The 19,851-nt window shown below is 58.8% G+C and overlaps 2 protein-coding genes across 2 annotated transcripts; both read right to left on the bottom strand.

Moving 5' to 3' along the window:
- Window positions 1-530: 530 nt before the first annotated feature.
- On the bottom strand, window positions 531-6,420 carry GDI1 (GDP dissociation inhibitor 1). The gene is made up of 11 exons (XM_068533565.1): window positions 6,308-6,420; window positions 5,020-5,127; window positions 4,771-4,870; window positions 4,494-4,628; window positions 3,822-4,020; window positions 3,440-3,571; window positions 2,789-2,888; window positions 2,283-2,454; window positions 1,838-1,982; window positions 1,658-1,712; window positions 531-1,567 (listed from the first exon to the last, which is right to left on the bottom strand). Exons 1-11 carry the CDS (start codon window positions 6,350-6,352, stop codon window positions 1,415-1,417), a joined length of 1,344 nt encoding a protein of 447 aa, XP_068389666.1. The 5' UTR covers window positions 6,353-6,420; the 3' UTR covers window positions 531-1,414.
- Window positions 6,421-7,093: 673 nt separating this feature from the next.
- Window positions 7,094-14,446, bottom strand: ATP6AP1 (ATPase H+ transporting accessory protein 1). Its single transcript, XM_068533596.1, has 10 exons — window positions 14,246-14,446; window positions 13,872-13,998; window positions 11,431-11,505; window positions 10,968-11,161; window positions 10,536-10,576; window positions 9,657-9,742; window positions 9,011-9,252; window positions 8,479-8,526; window positions 8,166-8,397; window positions 7,094-7,947 (listed from the first exon to the last, which is right to left on the bottom strand). The coding sequence occupies exons 1-10, from the start codon at window positions 14,395-14,397 to the stop codon at window positions 7,738-7,740; spliced, it is 1,407 nt and encodes a 468-aa protein (XP_068389697.1). The 5' UTR covers window positions 14,398-14,446; the 3' UTR covers window positions 7,094-7,737.
- Window positions 14,447-19,851: the final 5,405 nt, after the last annotated feature.

Raw genomic sequence — 19,851 nt, 5'->3', positions numbered from 1 at the left:
CCTCAACAATAACCGCCGGTACGAGGCTGGGTCCCCAGTCCTGCTTCCCTCTGTTGACCCCAAGGCTGGGCCCCCGGGCCCTTCACGTCCTCGATGTTGATCCCAGTCTAAGGGCAGATCCCCCCAATCCCCTCGCTGCCTCCCCGCCTGAGGGCGCCCTGGTTCCCCCTGCTTCCTTGGCTTTGACTCCCCTCCCAAGACGGGGCCCCAGTCCCGCGTTTCCCCAGGCCACGAGGCTGGGCCTGCGCTTCTGCTTCCTCCACTTCAGCCCCCACCCCAGGCCAAACCCCTCTCCCTCGAGTCCTCTCACATTAACCCCTTGGGCAGGGTGATGTGACCTGTTTCCTCTATAGGCCCTTTCAGTTCAGGGGCTCTGCAATTTCCTGATGAAGAAAGTCACCTCTTATAGCCATCAGGAGCAAAGCTAAGCCACACGCAGTCCCAAGCCTGGGTAGGAGAGCAGGACAGCCCAGGGAGCCAAGGCCCCGCCCCAGATGCAGCTTTGGGGAAATAAAACTAACGATATGGGCTCAGGTTTCAACACAGTTTTATTGGGAGGTTTTGTTTTCTGTGAAATACACTAGAGGCTGGGGAAGGGGACACATTCACTTTGCGAGATAAGGGTCTCCCACCACTAAGGGGAAGGAATAGGGCAGGGCACACGGGGTTTGGATCCATTTTCCCACCTCCTTCTGCTTTGCTCACACATCTTTTCTCTCTCAGCAAGTACCAGCAAACACAAAGACAAGAAACAAAAACCAAATCAACCTCCAACGGGGCCACACCCAAGCCCTCTTCCTTCCCAGGCTGCACCAGGGTCGCCAGGGTTAGGAAGGCCAGGCCAGGGTAGCTGCTCCACAGCCCCAGGCCGCACCGTGAGGCCACGGGGCACAGTGCCCCCTTCTCACACAGGGTGGGCCCAAGTTAATAAATTAGAATAAATTACGGGAGTGGGGTAGGGAAAGGACTGCAACTTTGTGCTGGGAGGGCCCCTTCTCTCCAACACACAAGAGCTGGTGGGGGGAGGCAGGGGGCATCTCCAAAGGCCACTAGAGCGGGGGTAAGAGCGGTGGGGGCAGAAGTCAGCTTTTCCTCCACGTTCCTCCCGAACAGAGCAGAAGACTTAGGGGTGGGGGGAGAGACACACACAAGGAGAGGAACCCCCTTCTCCCAGAATAAGGAAGGGCCAAGAAAGAGGATACTAACCAACCCCCCCCCCCCCGCCGTCTCCCAAACCATCACTAAGGTTAAGGATTTGGTCAGTGAATCAATGAGGTGGGTGACAGGAATGTGGTGGGGGAAGCAGAGGATGCTGGAAACGGGGGTGCCCAGCCACGCCCATCTCCCCAGCCCTTGAGGAGAACAGGCTCAGGTTGGGGCAGAGGGCACCAGGGGCTGGGGCGGGGGTCGGCAATCACTGGTCAGCTTCTCCAAAGACATCGTTCTGTTTGCGCTTCATGTTCTCAAAATCAAAAGCAGAGCCTGCCATGCGCTTGTAGATGTCTTTGATGTCGTTGCAGGTTGTCTCAAAGTGTGTGGTGGCATCATAGGAGCAGGAACAGAACACCTGGAAAGAGCCAGCGCCCGGGGCCCGAGATGAGTTGGGCAGGGGCCCTGGGCGGGCAGCCAGGAGCCAGGGCCGGGACAGGCTGCTTACCTGGCTCTCGGAACCATCGTCGATGGGCTCATACAAGTCACTGATGGCCACAAACCTGACGGGCAGATGGAAGGGACGAGACAGGTCTCACAACCAGCCTTGCCCTCCCTGATGCCCACCCTCCGGCTCCTTGGCTCCCTTCCTCCCCCCAGCTTCAGCCCCAGCCCCCCAGCCCCTCACTTCTGGTCAATGGGCTCCAGCAGCTCCAGGGCCGGCTCAACCTCCTTTTCGGGCTCTGCGGTCTCCACCGTGGTGCTGGCGATGGCAATGTACTTGCCCTGCGCGGCCACGTTGTGTGCGTAGGAGATCATGCACACGTAGATGTCTGCCCGCAGGAAGGGCTCGGTTAACGCGGGCATGTGGGGGACCGAGCTCAATTTCGGCCCGCCCGCCCGCCCTCCCTCCCCAGCCCTGCAGAGCAGGCAGCATCCGAGCTGCCGCCCTCCCAGAGGAGAAGAGGCCAAGCCAGCCAATCCCTAGAACCTCAGGTCATGGGGACTGCAGTGTGGGTCCCCGTTCTTCCATGGAGGGATCTGGCAGAGAGCCAGCCCCCAGGCTGAGGGGGACAGGCCTGAGCCACACCAAAGAGAACACGCTGGAGGAAGTCACATGGGGCTTGGCCTACCTGACTTCCTGTTGACCTGGTTCTGGGGGATGATGATTTGGCAGGAGTTGGCATCGTTGGTGTTCTTGATGGGGTGGCTGAGGATACAGATGATACGGATAACCTGGCCAGCCTTCCGCACGCGGTCTGGAACGTAGCTGGGGTCACAGATCAGCTGCTTGCAGCGGGCCACCTATGAAAGCACCAAAAGGCCTTGTCCCTATCTAATCACACCCCTCGGTGTTTCAGGGCCCGGACTCACGATGAGGGTTGGCAGCTCCGGCAGGCGGGACACTCCCACAACGTGCAGCTTCCTCCTGCACCTCGGGGAGGGGGGCCCTGATACGCAGATGTCCGCCAACAGGATCGGCTACATAGTCTTCTTCTGGAGCCCCGGTCCCCAGCCTGAGGCCCTCAGAGCCGAGCAGCAGCAGACCCAGCAGAGCCAGGGTCACTGGGAAGAGCGCCTCTAAGGAGGGGGCGAACCCCGCCCAGACCAGCGTGCCTGCGCGGCGGGGACGGCTCACCTCTCCCTCGGACTTCACGCCCACCACCTTGCCATTCTCCATGATGATGTCATCCACGGGTTTGTTCAGCATGTAGGTCCCCCCGTAGATGGCACTCAACCTGTGGTGGGGAGAGTGATGGTGAGGGCGCCCTCCCAGGACAAACGGGGACCAGTGCTATTGCACCACCTGCCCCTACCAGCACGAGGGTGCAGAGAAGGCGGCCCCAGGCAGGCAGAGCTCAGGAGACCTGGTGGTCCTTCCCAACTCTGTCACCACCACAAACTCAGGACTGAACCTGGAGTGCTCCTTCCTCTCTGGAGCTTAACGCCAGAGTGTTCTGCAAAGGGCTAGCGTGAGGGTGGCTCCTCACGGAAATGTTCTGGGGGACAGAACAAAGGGCTCTGGAGAATCCGACTCGAGGTTTCCAGGCCCCGCGCACAGTCCTAGCACTGCCTGACTCAGGCCAGGAGCCAAGCAAGCCCCCATTTGTGGTCCTTCAACTCTGCACGTCAATACCCTACCGTAGTGCCATCACTCAAGGATGGTGTGAAATGAACTAGGACCACAGTGGGAAAGTACAAAATGCTGTGGAGATACCCAAGGGGGCCGTTTCCATCGTTGGCCTCAGTCCTTCTTGGGACCGCCAACCGACCGAAGCCACGCCCTTACCTTGCAAAGCCCTGGGGCAGCTCGCCAAGGCCATAGAGTGGGTACAGATACGGGCTCTTGCCATACCGGGCCAGGGACTCGCTGTACAACTTGATGCGGTTGATGGTCTCAAGACAGGGCTGGTCCAGGTAGCTGGGGGGATGGTGTCAGAAGAGGCTCCAACAGCAGGACCCCCAGTGCACCCCACCCAGGCACCAGGCCAGCCTTCCCACCACCCACCCTCAATGGCCCGGGGAAGACCACGGGTCAAATGTAGGGAAGAGACAGAAAAGGCGACAGGCAAGCGAGCACGAGGCTGAGTACGAGAGGCCAGCAGGCAGGAGCAGGGAGGGCAGGGTGCGGGCCGGACGAGGGGTGCTCTGCCATGCCGGTTTCCCCTCACTCATCGGTGCGGTAGAGCGCCAGGGCGTGGCCGGTGAAGTCGATGACATCCTGGCCCAAGTCAAACTTCCGGTAGACGTCACGCATGCTGGTGTTCTGGGGGTCGACGCCCTCAAAGGTCTTGGCGTCATTCTCATCAAAGTTTGCCACAAACACAAGGAACTTGCGGAAGCGCCGTTTCTCAAACATGCCCATCAGATCTACGCGGGCAACGTGAAAACAATCACTGCACCACAGACAATGAAACTCTCCATCCCACCAAGCAGGCGGAGCAAGCGGGCACCCTAGCTCCCAGCTGAGTTCTCTTGCTGACCCCCATGTGACCTCAGATTAACCCCTCTGTGCTTCTTGGCCTCAGTTTCCCCATATGTACGAAGAGCGAGTCGGGCTGGACAGGCTCTGAGGGCCCTCCCGGCTCCGACACCTGGGGATGTTTCACTAATCAGATGGAGCCCCTGTCAAAACCTGAAGTCTGTCAAGGACCCCACATCCCTTCCGCACGCGGACTCCCCTCCTGGCAACCAGTGGGAGGCATGGCCCAGGGCACAGAGGGACGACAGAGCAAGGGGCTTCTGGTACGGCGTGAGGAACGTGACCTTGGGCAAGGGGCGCCCTGCTCTGGACAGCTGCCCCCCTCCCCCACGATTCCCTGGCTCAGGGGACCCGCACTCACTAGAAGCCAAGGCTTCGGTCTCAGTGGACGGTACTTTGTAGATCTTGCCCCCCTTGTAGACAAAGCTGCCCTCCACCACCTTGAAGTCCAGATAGCGTGTCACCTCTGTATACAGTAGCATCTTCACCAGCTGTCCTGCAGGGTGGTGTGGGCAAGGCAACAGAGTCAGCGTGGCTCACTCCAGAAGCTCTAGCTGGTCTGGCTGCCCTTCTCTGGAGTCTGACCCTCCTCTGGTCATCCCAATCACCCCCCATAATACCTCCTTCATCTCCCTCACCGTTGGCCATGAGGAATTTGGGGATCAAGTCAACGTTCCAGTCTCGGCCCCGGCCCATCGTCTCAGGGGGCCCCTCCAGCAACTGAAAACGCTTATACAGCTGCAGGCAGGAGAGAGAGACAGAGATGCACCTCAAGGACCCCCCCCCTCCCGCCCCCACCCCCCGCCCAGAAAACCTGGGGAGCTGCTTCGTTCTGCACCCCACGCGCGAGGTTAACAAGGGATGGGCCTGGGCCCCAAGCACCCTACCTCCTCCAGGGGGGTGATGGAGGAGCTCTCGCCCCCATAGTAGGGGTTCCGGTCCATATGCAGCACCTTCTTCCCGTTCACGGACATGATACCCGACAGGATACATTCCTGGGCGAGGGGCGACGTTCACTGCACTCCTACCTGCCCACCCACATTCCCACCAGCAGCGCTTATGTATTCCCCACCCCAACCCTGAGACGAGAGCAAAGCTGGAAGGACTGTGCCCCAACGGACAGCTCCTTCCATCCGTGGCTGGTCGCCTTGCCTAAAATTGGCGGTGGTGCTTCATTTGACCACGGTTTCCTTTCATAACCTTGCTGGGCAAAAAGGTGAACAAGGAAGACAGTATCCAGCAGACACACGCACGGTCTTCCAGCAACCCAGATACCAAGCAGATCATCTACCTATGTAGAGCCCCACAGAAAAGCAGATAAAACACAATGAACCACAGGGAAGACCTAGCTGCACAGCCAAAGGGACCCAAAAGGGAAGCGAAGAAAGGCTTAGTTAGCATGGTACTGAAATCCCAGGCCCCACCCTGGGCTGCTCTTTCCTCAAAGAGGAGAGCCCCTGACCGTGAGCCTTCCCAGCCACGGGAGGGGCTTCTGCGCCCGACTGAAGGGGATGCATCTCTCAAGGCAGCAGTCCGAGGGGGTCTGGGGGAGGGTAAACACCCTCACCAGTCACTGTCACCAGCCCAAGGACAAAGGCTGCAAATACAACTCAGCCTGAGGTCTCCACGGGAAACCGGGGTGGGGTAACGGGAATGTGGTCACTGCCCCCACTGCTGCTCCTTCTGGAACATTCCATGGGTCCCCGGGCCCCGAGGCGGGATGAGGGCCCATCCTGGTGAGGTCCCCCGACCTGACCGGCGGTCCTTGTACTACTACATCCCCACCAGAACTAGCGCAAGATGGTAGGTGATGCTGGGCTGGCCTTGGGTGGGGGCCGGGTGGGCGGGGTCAGGGAGCAACAGGAGACATCGGGGCGAGCGGGGGTGCGTTTTCCGGCCCTGCCGGCCGGAATAGGGAGGACGGGAGGGGCCAGGGGTCGGGGCCCGGGGAGTTGGGGGGGGCGGCCAGAAGAGGGGCCGCTTCTTGGAGATGGGCCATGGCAGTGGGTAGAAGCAACGTTGAGGGGGGATGGGCATGGGGCTGTCTTTTCGGGGACACGAACGCCGGGGGCGGCAGCGCCGCGATGGCAATGATGGGAGGATGGGGCCGAGGGCTGCAGCATCCCGGGGAGGAGAGGGCGATGCGGAGCCCCGGACGCCAGAGGCCGCACTTACGGTAAGGCCGGTCCCCAGCACGATCACATCATATTCCTCGTCCATGGTCAGGCCTCGGTGTCAGCGCCCGTCGGCTCCTCCTCCTCCTCCTCCTTCACCGCCGCCGCCGCCGCCGCCGCCGCCGCCGCCGCCGCCGCCGCCGCCGCCGCACTGGACCAAAGATGGCGGCGCTTTGGCCGTAGCCCGACCCCTCCGCCGCATCAAAGAGTCCCGGCCCCTCCCCGCCCCCGCCGCGCCGACCGGGGCCACCGCCTCCCCGGGTTGTCTCCCGTGAGGGTTGCTGGGGCCCGGGCCCCAGCACCAGCGCGGCTCTGCGGGCAGCGCCCGCTCGCCAACGGCCCTGAGGGGAGAGCGGCGGGGCGGGGCGGGGCGGCCCGGCAGCCGGTGCTGAGGTCCGCGAGGGATCCGTGCGCGGGAGCCGCACGCGCCCCGCCCCCCGGGAAGCTCACCGCGGCCCCGCGGGTTGGGTGCGCGGCGCTGCGGCAGCCCGAGGCGGCCCCCTAGGGACGTGGGGGCGGCCATTGTCGCGGCCGTCTCCAGCCCCTTCCCGGGCGCTGACCGCCCCCGCCCTCCTTTAGTCGGTTAGGGACGCAGCTTGCTAACAACCCTCCCGGCCTCCCCTGGCCCCCGGAAAAGCAGCCCGCAGGACGGACCCGTGCGAGACCTTCCCGCCTCCCTCTTGGTCGCGCTAGGCTACGGGTACATTCGCACGCCTCCTCCGGCAGCCCTCAGCCAAGCGCATCCTCCCTTGTGCCCAGCGCAGAAATGAGTAACAAGAGGCCCAAGCATGGCGACCCGTCTTTATTTTATTAGGAAGGAAACCGCGAGCACCCCAGGCTCCTGCCAGGCACCCAGTGATCACACCCAGCCCCCCTGCCATGGAGGTCCCTTCCTTCTCTGACCAAAAAAAAAAAAAACCCCAGTGCACTGCTTATCCTTAGCACAACATCACCAAAAAACAATAACACCAGCCAAGCAGGACAGACAGTTAAATAGTACTTCCACACCCCCAAATTCAGGGAACTTCCAGCTCCTGGCTGCTACAAGGAGCCCCATAGAGCCTGGGGAGGGAGCACCGGCTACACAAAAGCACTATAAACAGCAAGGGGCGAAGGTGGAGAGATGAGAATAAATAAGGAGAAAGGGGGAGGAGGGCGGGCCCTAGAACTCACGGCCCCTTCCTTCACAATGACCAAGCCTGGGAAATGTGCCTACTATCTACGCAGAATACATACACCTTGGTGATAGAGGTGGGGAGTGGGCAGCCCAGGGAAGACCCTCAGCAGGTGGAACAGAGAGCCAGACAGGCTGAGGGGAGCCAGGAGTCATGCTACCGTAGGAAGAGGGGAAGCCCTCCTGCCCAGCATGCCTCTGGTGGGAACGCGACGACCTGGACACCAGCACGCCCTCAACCCCCCACAGGCGCAGGGTCACACGATCTGGGTCAAAGCTATGGTGGGGCCCTTGTGGTCGTCAAAGCGGTCCATGGTCTTGAGGCTGAGGATCATGTGCAGGCCGTAGGTGAAGATGAAGAGCATGAACAGGGAGGTGAGCAGCCCCATCCAGATGCCCGGGGAGAAGAAGCCTGCACAGTCACTGGCGTAGGAGAACTGCTCACCCGTCACGTTGAAGGCCTGGATCTGAGGGGCAGAAAGCACCGAGTGGCCCCACACAGGGAGGCCCAGTAAGGGTGTGGGAGCACCAAGGGGACAGGACTCTCAACTACATTCCCAAGCCCTAACCCCAACCCAAAGGACACTGAGACTCTTCAGGCCTCTGCTCCCCCAGCCCCTCCCAGTACTGGGCTACCTCCAACCTGGGCTCCCCACCTCCAGGCGCGGTCCCTCCCCCTTCCTACCTGGAAGTCCTGAAAAGTCATCTGCCAGAGAGAGGGCTGTGTGCCGGGCACGAGGAGATTGCCATTCTTGTTCAGACTGCTGACGTACTCACAGTGGAAGGAATAGATGCTGGGCCCTGTGACCTGGGACGCATTGAAGTAGGTGACGGAGCCGTTGCTGTGGATTTCAAGGCGCTCCAGGGTAAACCAGTGTCGGGCGGACACCGGGTAGAAGCGGTTAGCCAGAATGAACCTGGGGGAGGCCGTGGAGGTGTCAGGCAGCTGGAGAGGCCGGAGCCGCACGAGCCCACCCGCACCTGCCTCTCGGACTCACCTGAATGTCACCGTGGTACCAAAGAGCTGTTCGTAGGTCAGCACAAGCCTGCGGAGTCAGAGGAAGAGGTGAGTTATCAGGCTCTGGGATGGCCTTGAGCATCTTAGAGCAAGTTCCTCAGGTATCCTTCTACCTAAGCTGTACGGGGTCCTCACAGCCACCTGAAGAGGCAGTGCCTCCACTTGACAGATAGGAAAACTGAGGCCCCATCACACCCTAAGTCAGGAACCAGCCAGCACACAGGTTCCCTACCTCCAGCTGAGAGCTCCTCCCTCTGGTTCCCCTGAACCCACGGCCACTCCCTTCAGCTCCCCCTTGGGATTGCTGAGGCTGCTCAAGGGGGAAGCAGCAGGATCCAAGGTGTTAAGCACCGAGGTCGGGCCAAGGACGAGAAGGCGTGAGGAGGCAGAACTCTGAACAACGCCCACTCAGGAGCCCTCCGCCAGCCTCCCCCCGCCACAATGCCACCTGCATCCCCACGGCGAACAGCCCCCAACACATACCCCCCCAGTGGCATGTACTTCGCCCTTACCTGGCAACGGAGTCATTCCAGAAGGAGCCGGTCAGGTTGAGGCGGTCCTGATCCCCAAAGGTGAGGGAGGTCAGGTCCTTCCAGTGGTCCCTATATGCCACCGAGAAGTTTTGGGCCCAGAACAGGATCCGGGGAGCAGTGTCGTTGTAACTCACAGGGGAAAAGATCATAGGCGATGCCGACTGTCTTTGCAGCAGCTGGCGACCCAGACCCCCAGCCACCAAGGCTACATCGCGGGCCACCTGCAGAAAGAGCCCACAAGCCTTCTCTCAACAGCCCTGGTTCTCTCAGCAGGCCCTGAGCCAAGCGGCCTGCCCTCGCGGTCCCCGCGGGGCACTCTCTCCACCATCGCAAGTCCCACCAGCCACGCTCACACTCAAAGCTTCCTTTGGGAAGCTTTCCCCTGGTGGCCCCTAAGCCTGTGTGAGGTTTCTCGTCTCTGCACCTTAGGAACACTTGGACTTATGGTCCGAATACGCCAGCCAGTAAGGCTGTTGGGGTGAGATGGGCAGCGGCCGCCTGGAAGGAGGAAGCAGGACTTCACGGCTCATGCACGCCCCCCGCCCCGACATCTGCCCAGAGGAGAAGCCAGCCCCCCTCCAGGCCCCCGGCCACACCTCCCGGAGCCCCGGGCAAGGGCACGTACCCTAGGAGGGCGGACTGCCGTGAGGGCCGCCGTGTACGGAACGTCTTCCGACTTGAGCATGCTCAGCACCTGCCCGATGACCTCATCTGAGGAGCAACGGGGAGAGCAGAGAAGCAAGTCGCAGGCGGCCACTCACGGCCACGCTCCCCCTGCCCACGAGAACCCATCTGACTGTGGCGCGGCAGAGGCAAGGCTGGGCCCTTCCATGCACCCCCTCGGCGCCGCCTCTGCACGGTGCTCAGTGGGGTCGCCGTGTCGAGGTGGGGCGCACCGGACGTCTGCCCTGCGCAGTCCCCACACACCAGCACCCGGCACGTCCTCTGGTGGGACGCTGAGACCCTCGCAACCTTCACTAGTGTTCGCTGTTTCCAGCAGCCGCTTCTCACCATCCCCCCAGCCCCAGCCTCCCCCGGCCACCATGGCCCCAGTCACTGAGTCCCTAATGCCACACCCTAACTCAGCGGAAGGAGGAGAGACAGACAGACACAGAAAACTCCAACTCCACCCCCGGAAAGTGTCCAGTGACTTTGCCAGGAGGAATGACTGTCCTTTACGGCCAAAGGAAGACCAGTCCTCGGAACTGTTTTTTGAAACGTTGCTGGTATATTCAAGCCCAAACCCTAGGATTCAGGCCGCCTGAGTGGAAACTGGCTCCAGGCGGCACGCAGAAGGCCCCTGGACATCCAACAGCTCTGCCAGGCTGGGCCCAGCCAGAGAGGGCCGAGGCCTGGGGACCGGCGGGGCCCTGCTCAGCTGGCCGGTTGCTGCCAAGAAGCAGGGGGGCCACCCTGGGAGGGCGGAGGGGCTGAGGAGCGCGGGCTCCTTGCGGCCGAGGGTGGGATGAGGACAGAAAGCGCGCCCCGCCCCGCCCCCGCTCACCATTGCCTGTGAGCACTTCCTTCGGCGCCATCAGACCCGAGCTAGGGAAGAGACAGAACGTTAGAGGCGCCCAAATCCAAATGGCCGCCGCCGCCCTGGGCCGCCGTCCTTGCCTGGTAGCCCCGCCACCTAGCACGCTCGAGCTGGGGGGGCTCACTCCCACCACCGGCACCTTTGCTCACCTCACAGCCCTGCCTGGAATCCCCCGGCCCTCCTCCCCCAGCTTCGGAGTCCCGCTCAAGTCCCTGCCACCTGCCCCGTGTATGGTCCCCGCTAGGCGGGCCGGCTCCCCGCCAGCAAGGCCCACGTCCGCCTCGTCCGGCCACACAGGCACCTTCTGGGAGGGCCTCAAGGTGCTAACGGGAGGACTGCTCCCCTTGGCTGAGCTGCGCCACCGGAGCCTGGGCCCTGAGGCTAGAGGCCGGGCCGTACCTGGCCGTGTAGGGCAGGCGGAGGAGCAGCAAGGCCGGGAGGCTGGCGTTGAGCTTCAGCTCCCGAAGCGTGGCCAGGTCCACGTGCAGGGGGCTGGCCCCGAGCTTCTCCTGCAGGTAAGTGGTCAGAGTGCTGACCGCGTACCAGTCGACGGCCGGAAGCACCAGAGAGGAGGGGGCCAGGTCCAGGGCATTCTGGGGACAGAGGGGCAGGCGAGAGGATGAGTTAGCAAGGGGCCAGGGGACCCGGGCCAGCCTCCCAGACCTCTCTGGGAAGCCACGCCCACACCCACACCAGCTCTCATTCCAGGTGGCAAAGAAAACACGCCACACCCCTGGCCCTGACACTAAGGCCTTTCTACCTTCAGCCAGCATCTCTGGCTCCTGAGCGGACGGTTCTTACTGTGCTGGGAGAGGGGGAGCAGGATGGCCTCCAGGGCCTGCAGCTGGGAGAGGACCCTTACCTCCAGGTTAGAGAAGGCACTGTCCTGCTTGTTTCCAAACACGCCACCGTATGCTGTGAAGTCCTCGATGCTCAGCTAGTAGGGAAGCAGGGAGACGGCCTCAGAACGCTGGGCTAGGGCCAGGGCAGGGGGCAGACACCTTCCCTGTGCATTTGCAGGGCCAGCAAAATCTCATTTAGAGTCAAATTTGATCTGTTCCGAAGAGTGAGCGAGGGTACATTTTAGGGGTGGGGTGGGGCGGTGGAAGGTTCTCTTTTCTCCGGCACCCTCTTGGCAGGGTGAGGGAACAAGGAAGGTGGTCACGGGGTTGGAAGGAAGTCTGTGGGCAGCTGATTCACGGTAACCTCGGGAGTAAGAGTCAGCCGCCCCCCGCAAGCAGACAGGAGGAGCTGCGGAGGGAAGAGGGAAGCTGTGGGGAGGAGCTGGGGGGCAGCCAGGAGCACTGACTGCACGCCCCCCAGGGCAGAAGTCAGAGACAAGGAGAGCCTGCGCGCCAGCTGCCACAGGTAGAGCCGCGTCCGTCCGGTCTGGATGAGACCCTTTGCAAAGGAGGGGGAGAAGTGCCCCTCCCTGCCTGGTTTTGGTGGAAGGCGAGAGAGAGGTGAGGATCTCATAACGTGCTGGAGAAAGCACTGCAGTCTTCTGAGCTCTCTGGACCACAGTAACCCCAAGCCCGTCCCTCTTCCTCTGCAACCTAGAGGTGTCCTTCAACCTCTGCTCCTCCATCCCAACTCCCAGCTTCCTCTGGCTTTTCCCAGTTAGGCCCAGAGGAGATCTTAATCAGCTTCCCTAACCTCATCCTGTTTAGTATACATACTTGCCCGGCCTCCTCTCCCTTCTGGGCAGGAATCTTGACCCTGTCTGGCCACCTAAGCTCTCATTCTGAAAGCCCAGGAACCACCGCTGTGTCCTCATGGCACTCCCTGCTCGAAATCACCCAAGGCTTCCTGCCACATTTAGAACTGCAACCAACGTCTTCCCCCCTTGTCTCCTGGTTCCTTGGCTGACCATCTCCTACCCCTTTCTCTCGCTCACTATTCTCCAGCCACACCAGCTCTTCCACGGGCTCACCAGGAGCGCTCCTTGCCCAGGGCCTTTGCACCTGCTGTTACCTCTGTCAGGAATGCCCTTCCCCCACAGCCACACGGCTCCATCCCTCCCTCCACTTAGGTCTCTGCTCAGATATCACCTCCCCAGCGAGCGCTTGCCTGGTCACCCTTATCTTAAACAGCATTGCCAGTCACTCTGTCCCCTTACTCTGCTTCCTTCTCTAAGGACTACAGAACTGACATTGTATCATACACCAACTTAGCATCTACCTGTCACCCTCACGAGAGTGTCAGCTTCTCCAGGGTAGGGGCTTGGGTTATTCTCACTGCTGTGTCCCCAACACTTAATACCTGGTACACAGTAGGTAGTCCATATTTGACAAATGAATGAATTGAAGGAATGCCACAAGACGGGGTGGGGATGCCAGCTAAACGTTTTACATGGCCTATGAGGAATGCTCCTCACAGCCCTCTGATGTCAGTGGTGTCTTCATTTTACAGATGCGGAAAGGGGCATTTGCAGAGTATTTCACGTGTCCAAAGGCCGGTAAGTAGTAGAACTAGAACTGAGTTCCAGTCTAACTACATTATTTACCACCTCCTGGAAGGACTACAGGCCAGCACAGCCACCACCACCTGCCCACAGAACGACAGAGCAAGACCAAAAGGGGAATAAGCCATACAGGCCACCAATGAGGAACAGACAAGCAGAAGCTCGATAACCTCCCAAACGACAATCCTACACTGCCCTCGAACCTTCTTGTGGTCTACAGGCCTGCTTTGGGAGCATAAAGACCCAGATGGGAGGGTAAACAGTGTGCTGGATATGAGCACAAACCTGGGGTGGAGGGGTGTCCAACAGACTCAGGCTGGAACCAGCTGTGGCTTGCACAAGCCACACAACTTCAGCCAATCCTTCCTTGGCAGTAAAACCAAGATAATGACATCAGCTCAGCATAGTGCGAATGAAGCACTCAGTAAGTGATCATTCTGCGATTCTCTCCCTCACGATGATTACAGTTAGAATCACGACTCTGCCACCCATTAGCTGTGTGACCTTGGGTAAGTCATTTGCCATCCTTGGGCATCACTCTTCTGATCTGTAAAGAGGGTTCATCATCCCCACCATGTAGAGTAGATCAGATAAGGGTCTGGCACTCACTGGGCATCTGGCCTCTGACCCTTTACTTCCCCCAATCAAGTGGGTGCCATTTCAAGGCCCTCACCATTCCCACTGAACGTTCTCCTACATGCCTTCCCAAGGGAGGAACCACACCTCCCTAGAGTTGGGACAAGGTCACTGAAGCTTCTCTTGAGGAATGGGCCTCAGTGTCCTGGGGGGGGGGGCCTGCCTGCCTCCTGATGACCGAGAGAGGGCTGTGGCAGGCGCACCTTGTCCTGAAGGAAAAGCAGCACGTTGCGGGGGCCCAGCTCCAGGGCGGGGTCTAAGTAGGTAGAGAGCTGCATGTCGCTGGTGATATGGCCCTCGTGGGTGTCGGCCGCAGGAGCCCAGAGGTCTCTGGCAGGGGATAGAAGAGGTGCTGTCAAGCGGGGGCTCATGGCTTGAGATCGGAAACCCACGGGCTCCCAGCTTGATGCGTGGGGCCCAGAGCTCAGACCCAGCCCACTCGCTATGGAGCCGCCGAGCAAGGGACAGTCCCCCTCTGGGCCCCGCCGCCCCTCGCCAAGGACAGCCCCGGAGTCGGGCGAGGGCACCTCAGCCGCCGCGGCGCGCAGCGCAGCCCGCCCCGGCCCGCCCCGCTCACCGGTCACTCGACCACAGCACCAGCGGCACCTGCTGCTCCGACGCCGCCGCCGCCGCCGCCACCATCACCAGCGGCAGCCATGGCATCTGCCAGAGCGCCGGGGCCCGCCGTATCCCCGCCCGCACTCGATCCACCGCGGTCGCCGCCATCATAACCTCTCAGCCTCCACTGCCTGGACCCGCCGCGGCCGCCGCAGATCAGGTGACCGTCGCCCCCGCCCGAGCTCCGCCTCGAGCCGCCATTGGCCCGGGCGCAAGACCGCTTTCCATACCCTCAGGTGATTGGACGAAGTGGATGCCACTCACAGCCGCTCCTTTTCACTGGTTGGCTGTACGTGTCTCCAGGCGCGCACGCTCCAAGTAGGAAAGGGGGCGGAACCGAGCTCCGCCGGCTCCCACAGCCTCCTGCACCTCTGCGGACGCCGCGGGTTCCAACCCTGCAGAAGGAACGGAGCGGAGTGGGCTCTGCTGGTTTCCACACGCACAGCTTCCCCTTTCCCTGTTTTAATCTTCTTAATGCTTAAAGTAGCAAGAGTGGTTTCTTTCTCCTGCAGATGGACCTTCTCCTGCAGATGGACCCTCCTTTATACAGGTAAGGAGAGAAGAGGACGCCCAGGATAGCGTCCAGAGGAACACCAGCACTTACTACGGGCAGGGAGGAGGAGGATCCAGAAGAGAGCTCGGAGAAGGGGCATCACAGAGAAGGGGAAAACCCAGGGAAGTTTCGAGCACACCATGGTTAACAACGTCATTCTCGACTGCTGCCAGGAAGCAGGTAAGATGAGGACAGAAAACTTTCTTGTACTTAGCAACACCAGCTTGGTGAGAGCGATGTCAGTGTGAGGAAGTGGAGACACGGTATAGATTGTCCTTTCTCGAAGTTTGCCTTAAAGAGAGGAAAGAGACAGAGCGACAGCTAGAGTCAGAAGATGAGAGATACCACCTCAAATAAATTGGGAGACTTTCATCTTTTTCTGTGCCATTTTAAAAGATTTATGTATTTATTTGGTTGCGCCAGGCCTTAGTTGTAACAGGCGTGCTCCTTAGCTGCGGCATGTGAACTCTTAGTTGCGGCATGCATGTGGGATCTAGTTCCCTGACCAGGGATCGAACCCCAGCCCCCTGCATTGGGAGCATGGAGTCTTACCCACTGCACCACCAGGGAAGTCCCTTTCTGTGCTATTTTTTGTTTCTCATATTAGTGACCATTGAAATCTCGCGGGTGAGTATATGGGTGTTCACTGTAAGCTTTTTTTGACCTTGATACATGTACTGGGTTGAAGAGTATCCCCCTAAAATTCATGTGTATCCAGAACTTGTAAATGTCACTTTATTTGGAAACAGGATCTTTGCAGATGTGATCAAAATAAGGTCATGCTGGATTAGGGTGGGCCCTAAATCCAGTGACTAGTGTCCTTACAAGAAGAGAGAAATTTAGACACAGACACACAGGGAAGAAGGCCAACTGATGATGGAGACAGAGTTTTGCAGCTGCCAACTGAGGAACTCCTGGAGCCACCAGAAGCTGGAAGAGGCAAGGAAAGATTCTTCCCTAGAGCTTTCAGAGAGAGCACAGCCCTGTTGACTTTGGACTTCTAGCTTCCAGAACTGGGAGAGAATAAATTTCTGTTGGTTTAAGCCTGCCAGTTTGTGGTAATCTGTATGGCAGCCCTGGGAAACTAACACACTATATGTTTGATATTTTTCATAATAAAACATATAGGGAGGGACTTCCCTGGTGGCGCAGTGGTTAGGAATCCGCCTGCCAATGCAGGGGACACGGGTTCGAGCCCTGGTCCGGGAAGATCCTACATGCCGCGGAGCAACTTAGCCCGTGCGCCACAACTACTGAGCCTGCGCTCTAGAGCCCACAAGCCACAACTACCGAGCCCACGTGCCACAGCTACTGAAGCCCACGCACCTAGAGCCTGTGCTCCGCAACAAGAGAAGCCACCGCAATGAGAAGCCTGCGCACCACAACGAAGAGTAGCCCCCGCTCACCACAACTAGAGAAAGCCCACGCGTAGCAACAAAGACCCAACGCAGCCAAAGATAAATAAATAAATAAGTAAATTTATTAAAAAATATATATATATAGAGAGAGAGATGAAAGTTTAATCAGGCCCATTGCTGGCAAGGATGTTAGGAAATAGAGTCTCACCTACACAGTGGTGAGAGTATCAATTGGTAGAACTTTTTTGGAGGATAATTTGGCAGCATCTAACAAACTAAAACGTGTATGACCTTTAACCAAGCAGTCTCCCTCTTAGGGATCCATTCAGCAGAAATACTCAGCCAAGCACAAGATGCACATACAAAGAGATCCATTGCAGCGCCATTTGTATTTGCAAAGATGTGGGCACTTGTGACTAGACACCGGGACACTGTGCCCCGCCACTGCTGCTGCTGCCCCTGCCCCTCAAACACCATCTCCTTGGCAGGATTCGATCTGCGTGCGGAACCCTCAATGCAGCACAGGAAAGCACACCAGAAGGGGGACTAGATGCTGGGAGCCGCCACACCGTGTACACAATGACTCCCACCCAGCCCCACGGAGCTGACAGACCATTGATCACCTGCACTTGTCTGAGAAACTGCTTATGAGATTGTAGTCATGGTTGTCACACATGTGGCTCGGACTAAGACAGTGGCAGTTGAGCTGAAGACAGGAGGTGGGCTTGCCATGGTCGGGGAGGACAGTGGCTGAAGGTGGCTCTTGGATGTCTCTGAGTTGGGGACTGGGAGATGAGGTCAGTTGGGGACAGTTAAGTTTGGGTTGTTTGTGGGGCCCCCAACTGGCCATGTCCGGGCCAGCTGAGGGGAGGGGTTTGTGCTGGAGCTTGCTGTGTCCCCAGAACCCTGGGAGAGGTTGGAAGTCCTAGTGCCACGATCTGATTTGTATTTGAAAAGGCGGATCTGGCTGTGGGAGCAGAGCAGATTATAGGGATGGGAGTGCCAGCAGAAACCAGGAGGAGGCTGTCGCCATGGTCTGGGAGAAAGATGATGGGGGCCTGGCCAGGGTAATGGAGGGGCAGAGAGGGAAGGCGAAAGAGACTGCAGAGGTCGCTGCCTCAGTGTTGGTGCGGGACTGAGGTTCGACCAGGTGGCATGATGGTGGGGCAGGGGCCCCAGGAGCATCTGAAGTGAGAGGTCGAAGCCAGGGCAGCCAGCGGGGGGTGGGGAAACCAGATCCCCGCATGCTCAAGTCCTTCCCTGGCCTTGCTCTTGCTCTCACGCGCTGCCCTGGGGGTCAGTTGCATCCCCTCGGTCTGTCATTCCGTCACTCACCAAAGTCCTAGAAATCTTGCTCGGCCCAGCGCCTGGGGGGGGAAAAAATGAGGACCCCCAATTGGGGCATCACAGTAAAGTCAAAGTCCTCCAGGCCCAGGACAGACCCGGCAAGGGACACATTTTGAGAGGAAAGTTCTATAATGATGCCACAGGAGTGAAAGCTGTCGAGGGAAGGGACAGAGGCCCCAGGGATCAGAACAGTGACACAGGGTGACAAGAGGGGCTGATGGGACTTCTGTGGTGGTCCAGTAGCTAAGGCTCTGCGCTCCCAATGCAGGGGGCCCAGGTTCGACCCCGGTCAGGGAACTCGATCCCACATGCCACAACTAAAGACCCCGCATGCTGCAACTAAAGATCCCACATGCCGCAACTAAGACCCGATGCAGCCAAATAAATAAATAAATATTTTTTAAAAAAAGAGGAGCCAATGGCCATGGGCAGACTTAGGAACACAAAGGGCACCATTTAAATAAAGTTTCAAGGCAAAGACTTTCTCAAAAGTGTGACCTTGGTGGCCAGCAGTCTCTTGCTCACCATCCTTAAGGGAGAAAGTCCCGTGGCTACTTTTCTTCTTCCCTCAGTTCCCGGAGGTCCCTGGAGTGGTGACCCTCGAGGCTTCCTGAAGCGGTTGCTATGGGCCAGGCACTGAGTCAGACTCGGACCCTGTCCCTCAAGTTCACAATCTGATCTGGAGGAGATGCAGAATAGTGGGTCACAACCCAGGGTGATGGATGTTCAACAGGGGGAGACACAGGGCTGGGAGGGAGGCACAAAGAGGGGCACCACCTGAGTCTGCTTTGACCACAAGATGACATCTAAGCTGAGTCACTCACTAAATGTTGATAGCGCCCACAAGCACCTTCTGTCCGGTGCTTCATTTTTAGAGTAAAAGCATTTCTTCATTAAAACCTTTCTGGGCCCTCATCATCTCCATGTCTTCTTAAATTGTTTTAATATAATATTGGACACACCCCAAAATATGTGTAATATCTGTGTGCTACATAGATCACATATGTTACATAGACACGTGTGGCCTGTGTCTTACACACGTTACACGTGATACGTTATTGTATGTGAAATATACAATAAAAGGAGCCCTCATCACCCACCCCAGACTTCACAGAGCGCTGCCGGTTCCTGGGCAAGAATCTGTCTCCCCCAATCCCTTTTTCCTGCCCCACGCCCAGAAGTAATGGCTACCCTGAATTTGCTGTTTATCATTCTCTCTTTATTTCTCTTACAGGTTGACCACTAAACAGTCTAGTGCTCAGTCTGCTCATACTTGAGCTTGACGAAATGGCATCGTCCTGCTCGTAGTCCTGCGCAGGGGACGCGGGTGGCATCGTGCCATCCTTGCTAGTCTGGTGGTGAGCCTTCCGCGACCCCTGGTTTCACTCTCCCCTTGGCAGATGCTGGTGCTCCCTACTGGCCCTGTTTGCCAGGAGGCTTTTCATGACCTACGAACGCAAGATGTCTCAGGGGCCGTGGCAAGCGGCACCGTCGTTCACAGTGATTCAGTCTCCCCCTTCCCTTAGGAGCACCCCTCCTTGCCCATCGCCAGCCAGGAGACACACTGGAAGAGGCAGGTTCCAGGGCACCCCACCGTAGCTGGGATCCGGGGATCAGGAGACCACCAGGGGCCCTGTGTTACAACACCTGCACAGCAAGTGACTAGGCACTGGAACGTTGCTGCTGAAACCCTGAACTCCATGCTATGCTGGGTGTGAGACAGGTGAAGGGGCGGGAAGGGCGCCACCTCCTCACCCCTGCATCCCACATCATCTTGAGTGTGTCCCCAGGCAAGGTGGAGTCCACACCCTGAGCCTGCTCACCCAGACCACTGCTCAGCCCTCCCAGGCTTGCCTTCCCCACACACTCCTTGCCCCCCACCCCTACGCTGGCCAAAAAAAGAAAAGTTGCAAAATCCAGGTGTACGGCACAATGACTTAGCAAGGCAAACACTCCCTTGGCATCACCCAAGTCAAGAACTCAAATGTCTACCTCCCCAAACCCCGTCATCCCCCTCCCATCACTTCCTTCTCCCTTCCACCAAAGTGACCACAAACCTGATTTTTGTGGTAATCTCTTTGGTTTTTATAATTTTACCAATTGTGTCAGTCCGTCCAGGATGCTATGACAAAGTACCACAGACTGTGGTGTTTATAAACAGCAGAAGTTTATTGCTCACAGTTCCTGAGACTGGAAGTCAGAAATTAGGGTGCCATCCGGGTGGGGGAAGGCCCTCTTCCGGGTTGCAGACTTCTCATTGTATCCTCACTGGTGGAAGGGGTGAGGGAACTCTCTGGAGCTTCTTTT

Source organism: Eschrichtius robustus, chromosome X (genome assembly GCF_028021215.1).
Source record: "Eschrichtius robustus isolate mEscRob2 chromosome X, mEscRob2.pri, whole genome shotgun sequence".
NCBI classification, from domain to species: Eukaryota; Metazoa; Chordata; class Mammalia; order Artiodactyla; family Eschrichtiidae; genus Eschrichtius; species Eschrichtius robustus.
Note: the sequence above shows the minus strand (reverse complement) of the source record. Positions and strands in the feature narration are given on the sequence as shown.

Excerpts from the sequence above, each read along its gene's own strand:
- ATP6AP1 (XM_068533596.1), bottom strand. The coding sequence starts at position 14,397 with ATGATGGCGGCGACCGCGGTGGATCGAGTGCGGGCGGGGATACGGCGG. Across the intron at positions 13,999-14,245 it reads GTGCTGTGGTCGAGTGACCG|AGACCTCTGGGCTCCTGCGG; the intron begins GTGAGCGGGGCG and ends ATCCCCTGCCAG. Across the intron at positions 9,253-9,656 it reads CGGCAGTCCGCCCTCCTAGG|GTGGCCCGCGATGTAGCCTT; the intron begins GTACGTGCCCTT and ends CTCTTTCTGCAG.
- GDI1 (XM_068533565.1), bottom strand. The coding sequence starts at position 6,352 with ATGGACGAGGAATATGATGTGATCGTGCTGGGGACCGGCCTTACC. Across the intron at positions 2,455-2,788 it reads GCGTGAAGTCCGAGGGAGAG|GTGGCCCGCTGCAAGCAGCT; the intron begins GTGAGCCGTCCC and ends GTGCTTTCATAG. Across the intron at positions 1,568-1,657 it reads ACGATGGTTCCGAGAGCCAG|GTGTTCTGTTCCTGCTCCTA; the intron begins GTAAGCAGCCTG and ends GGCTCTTTCCAG.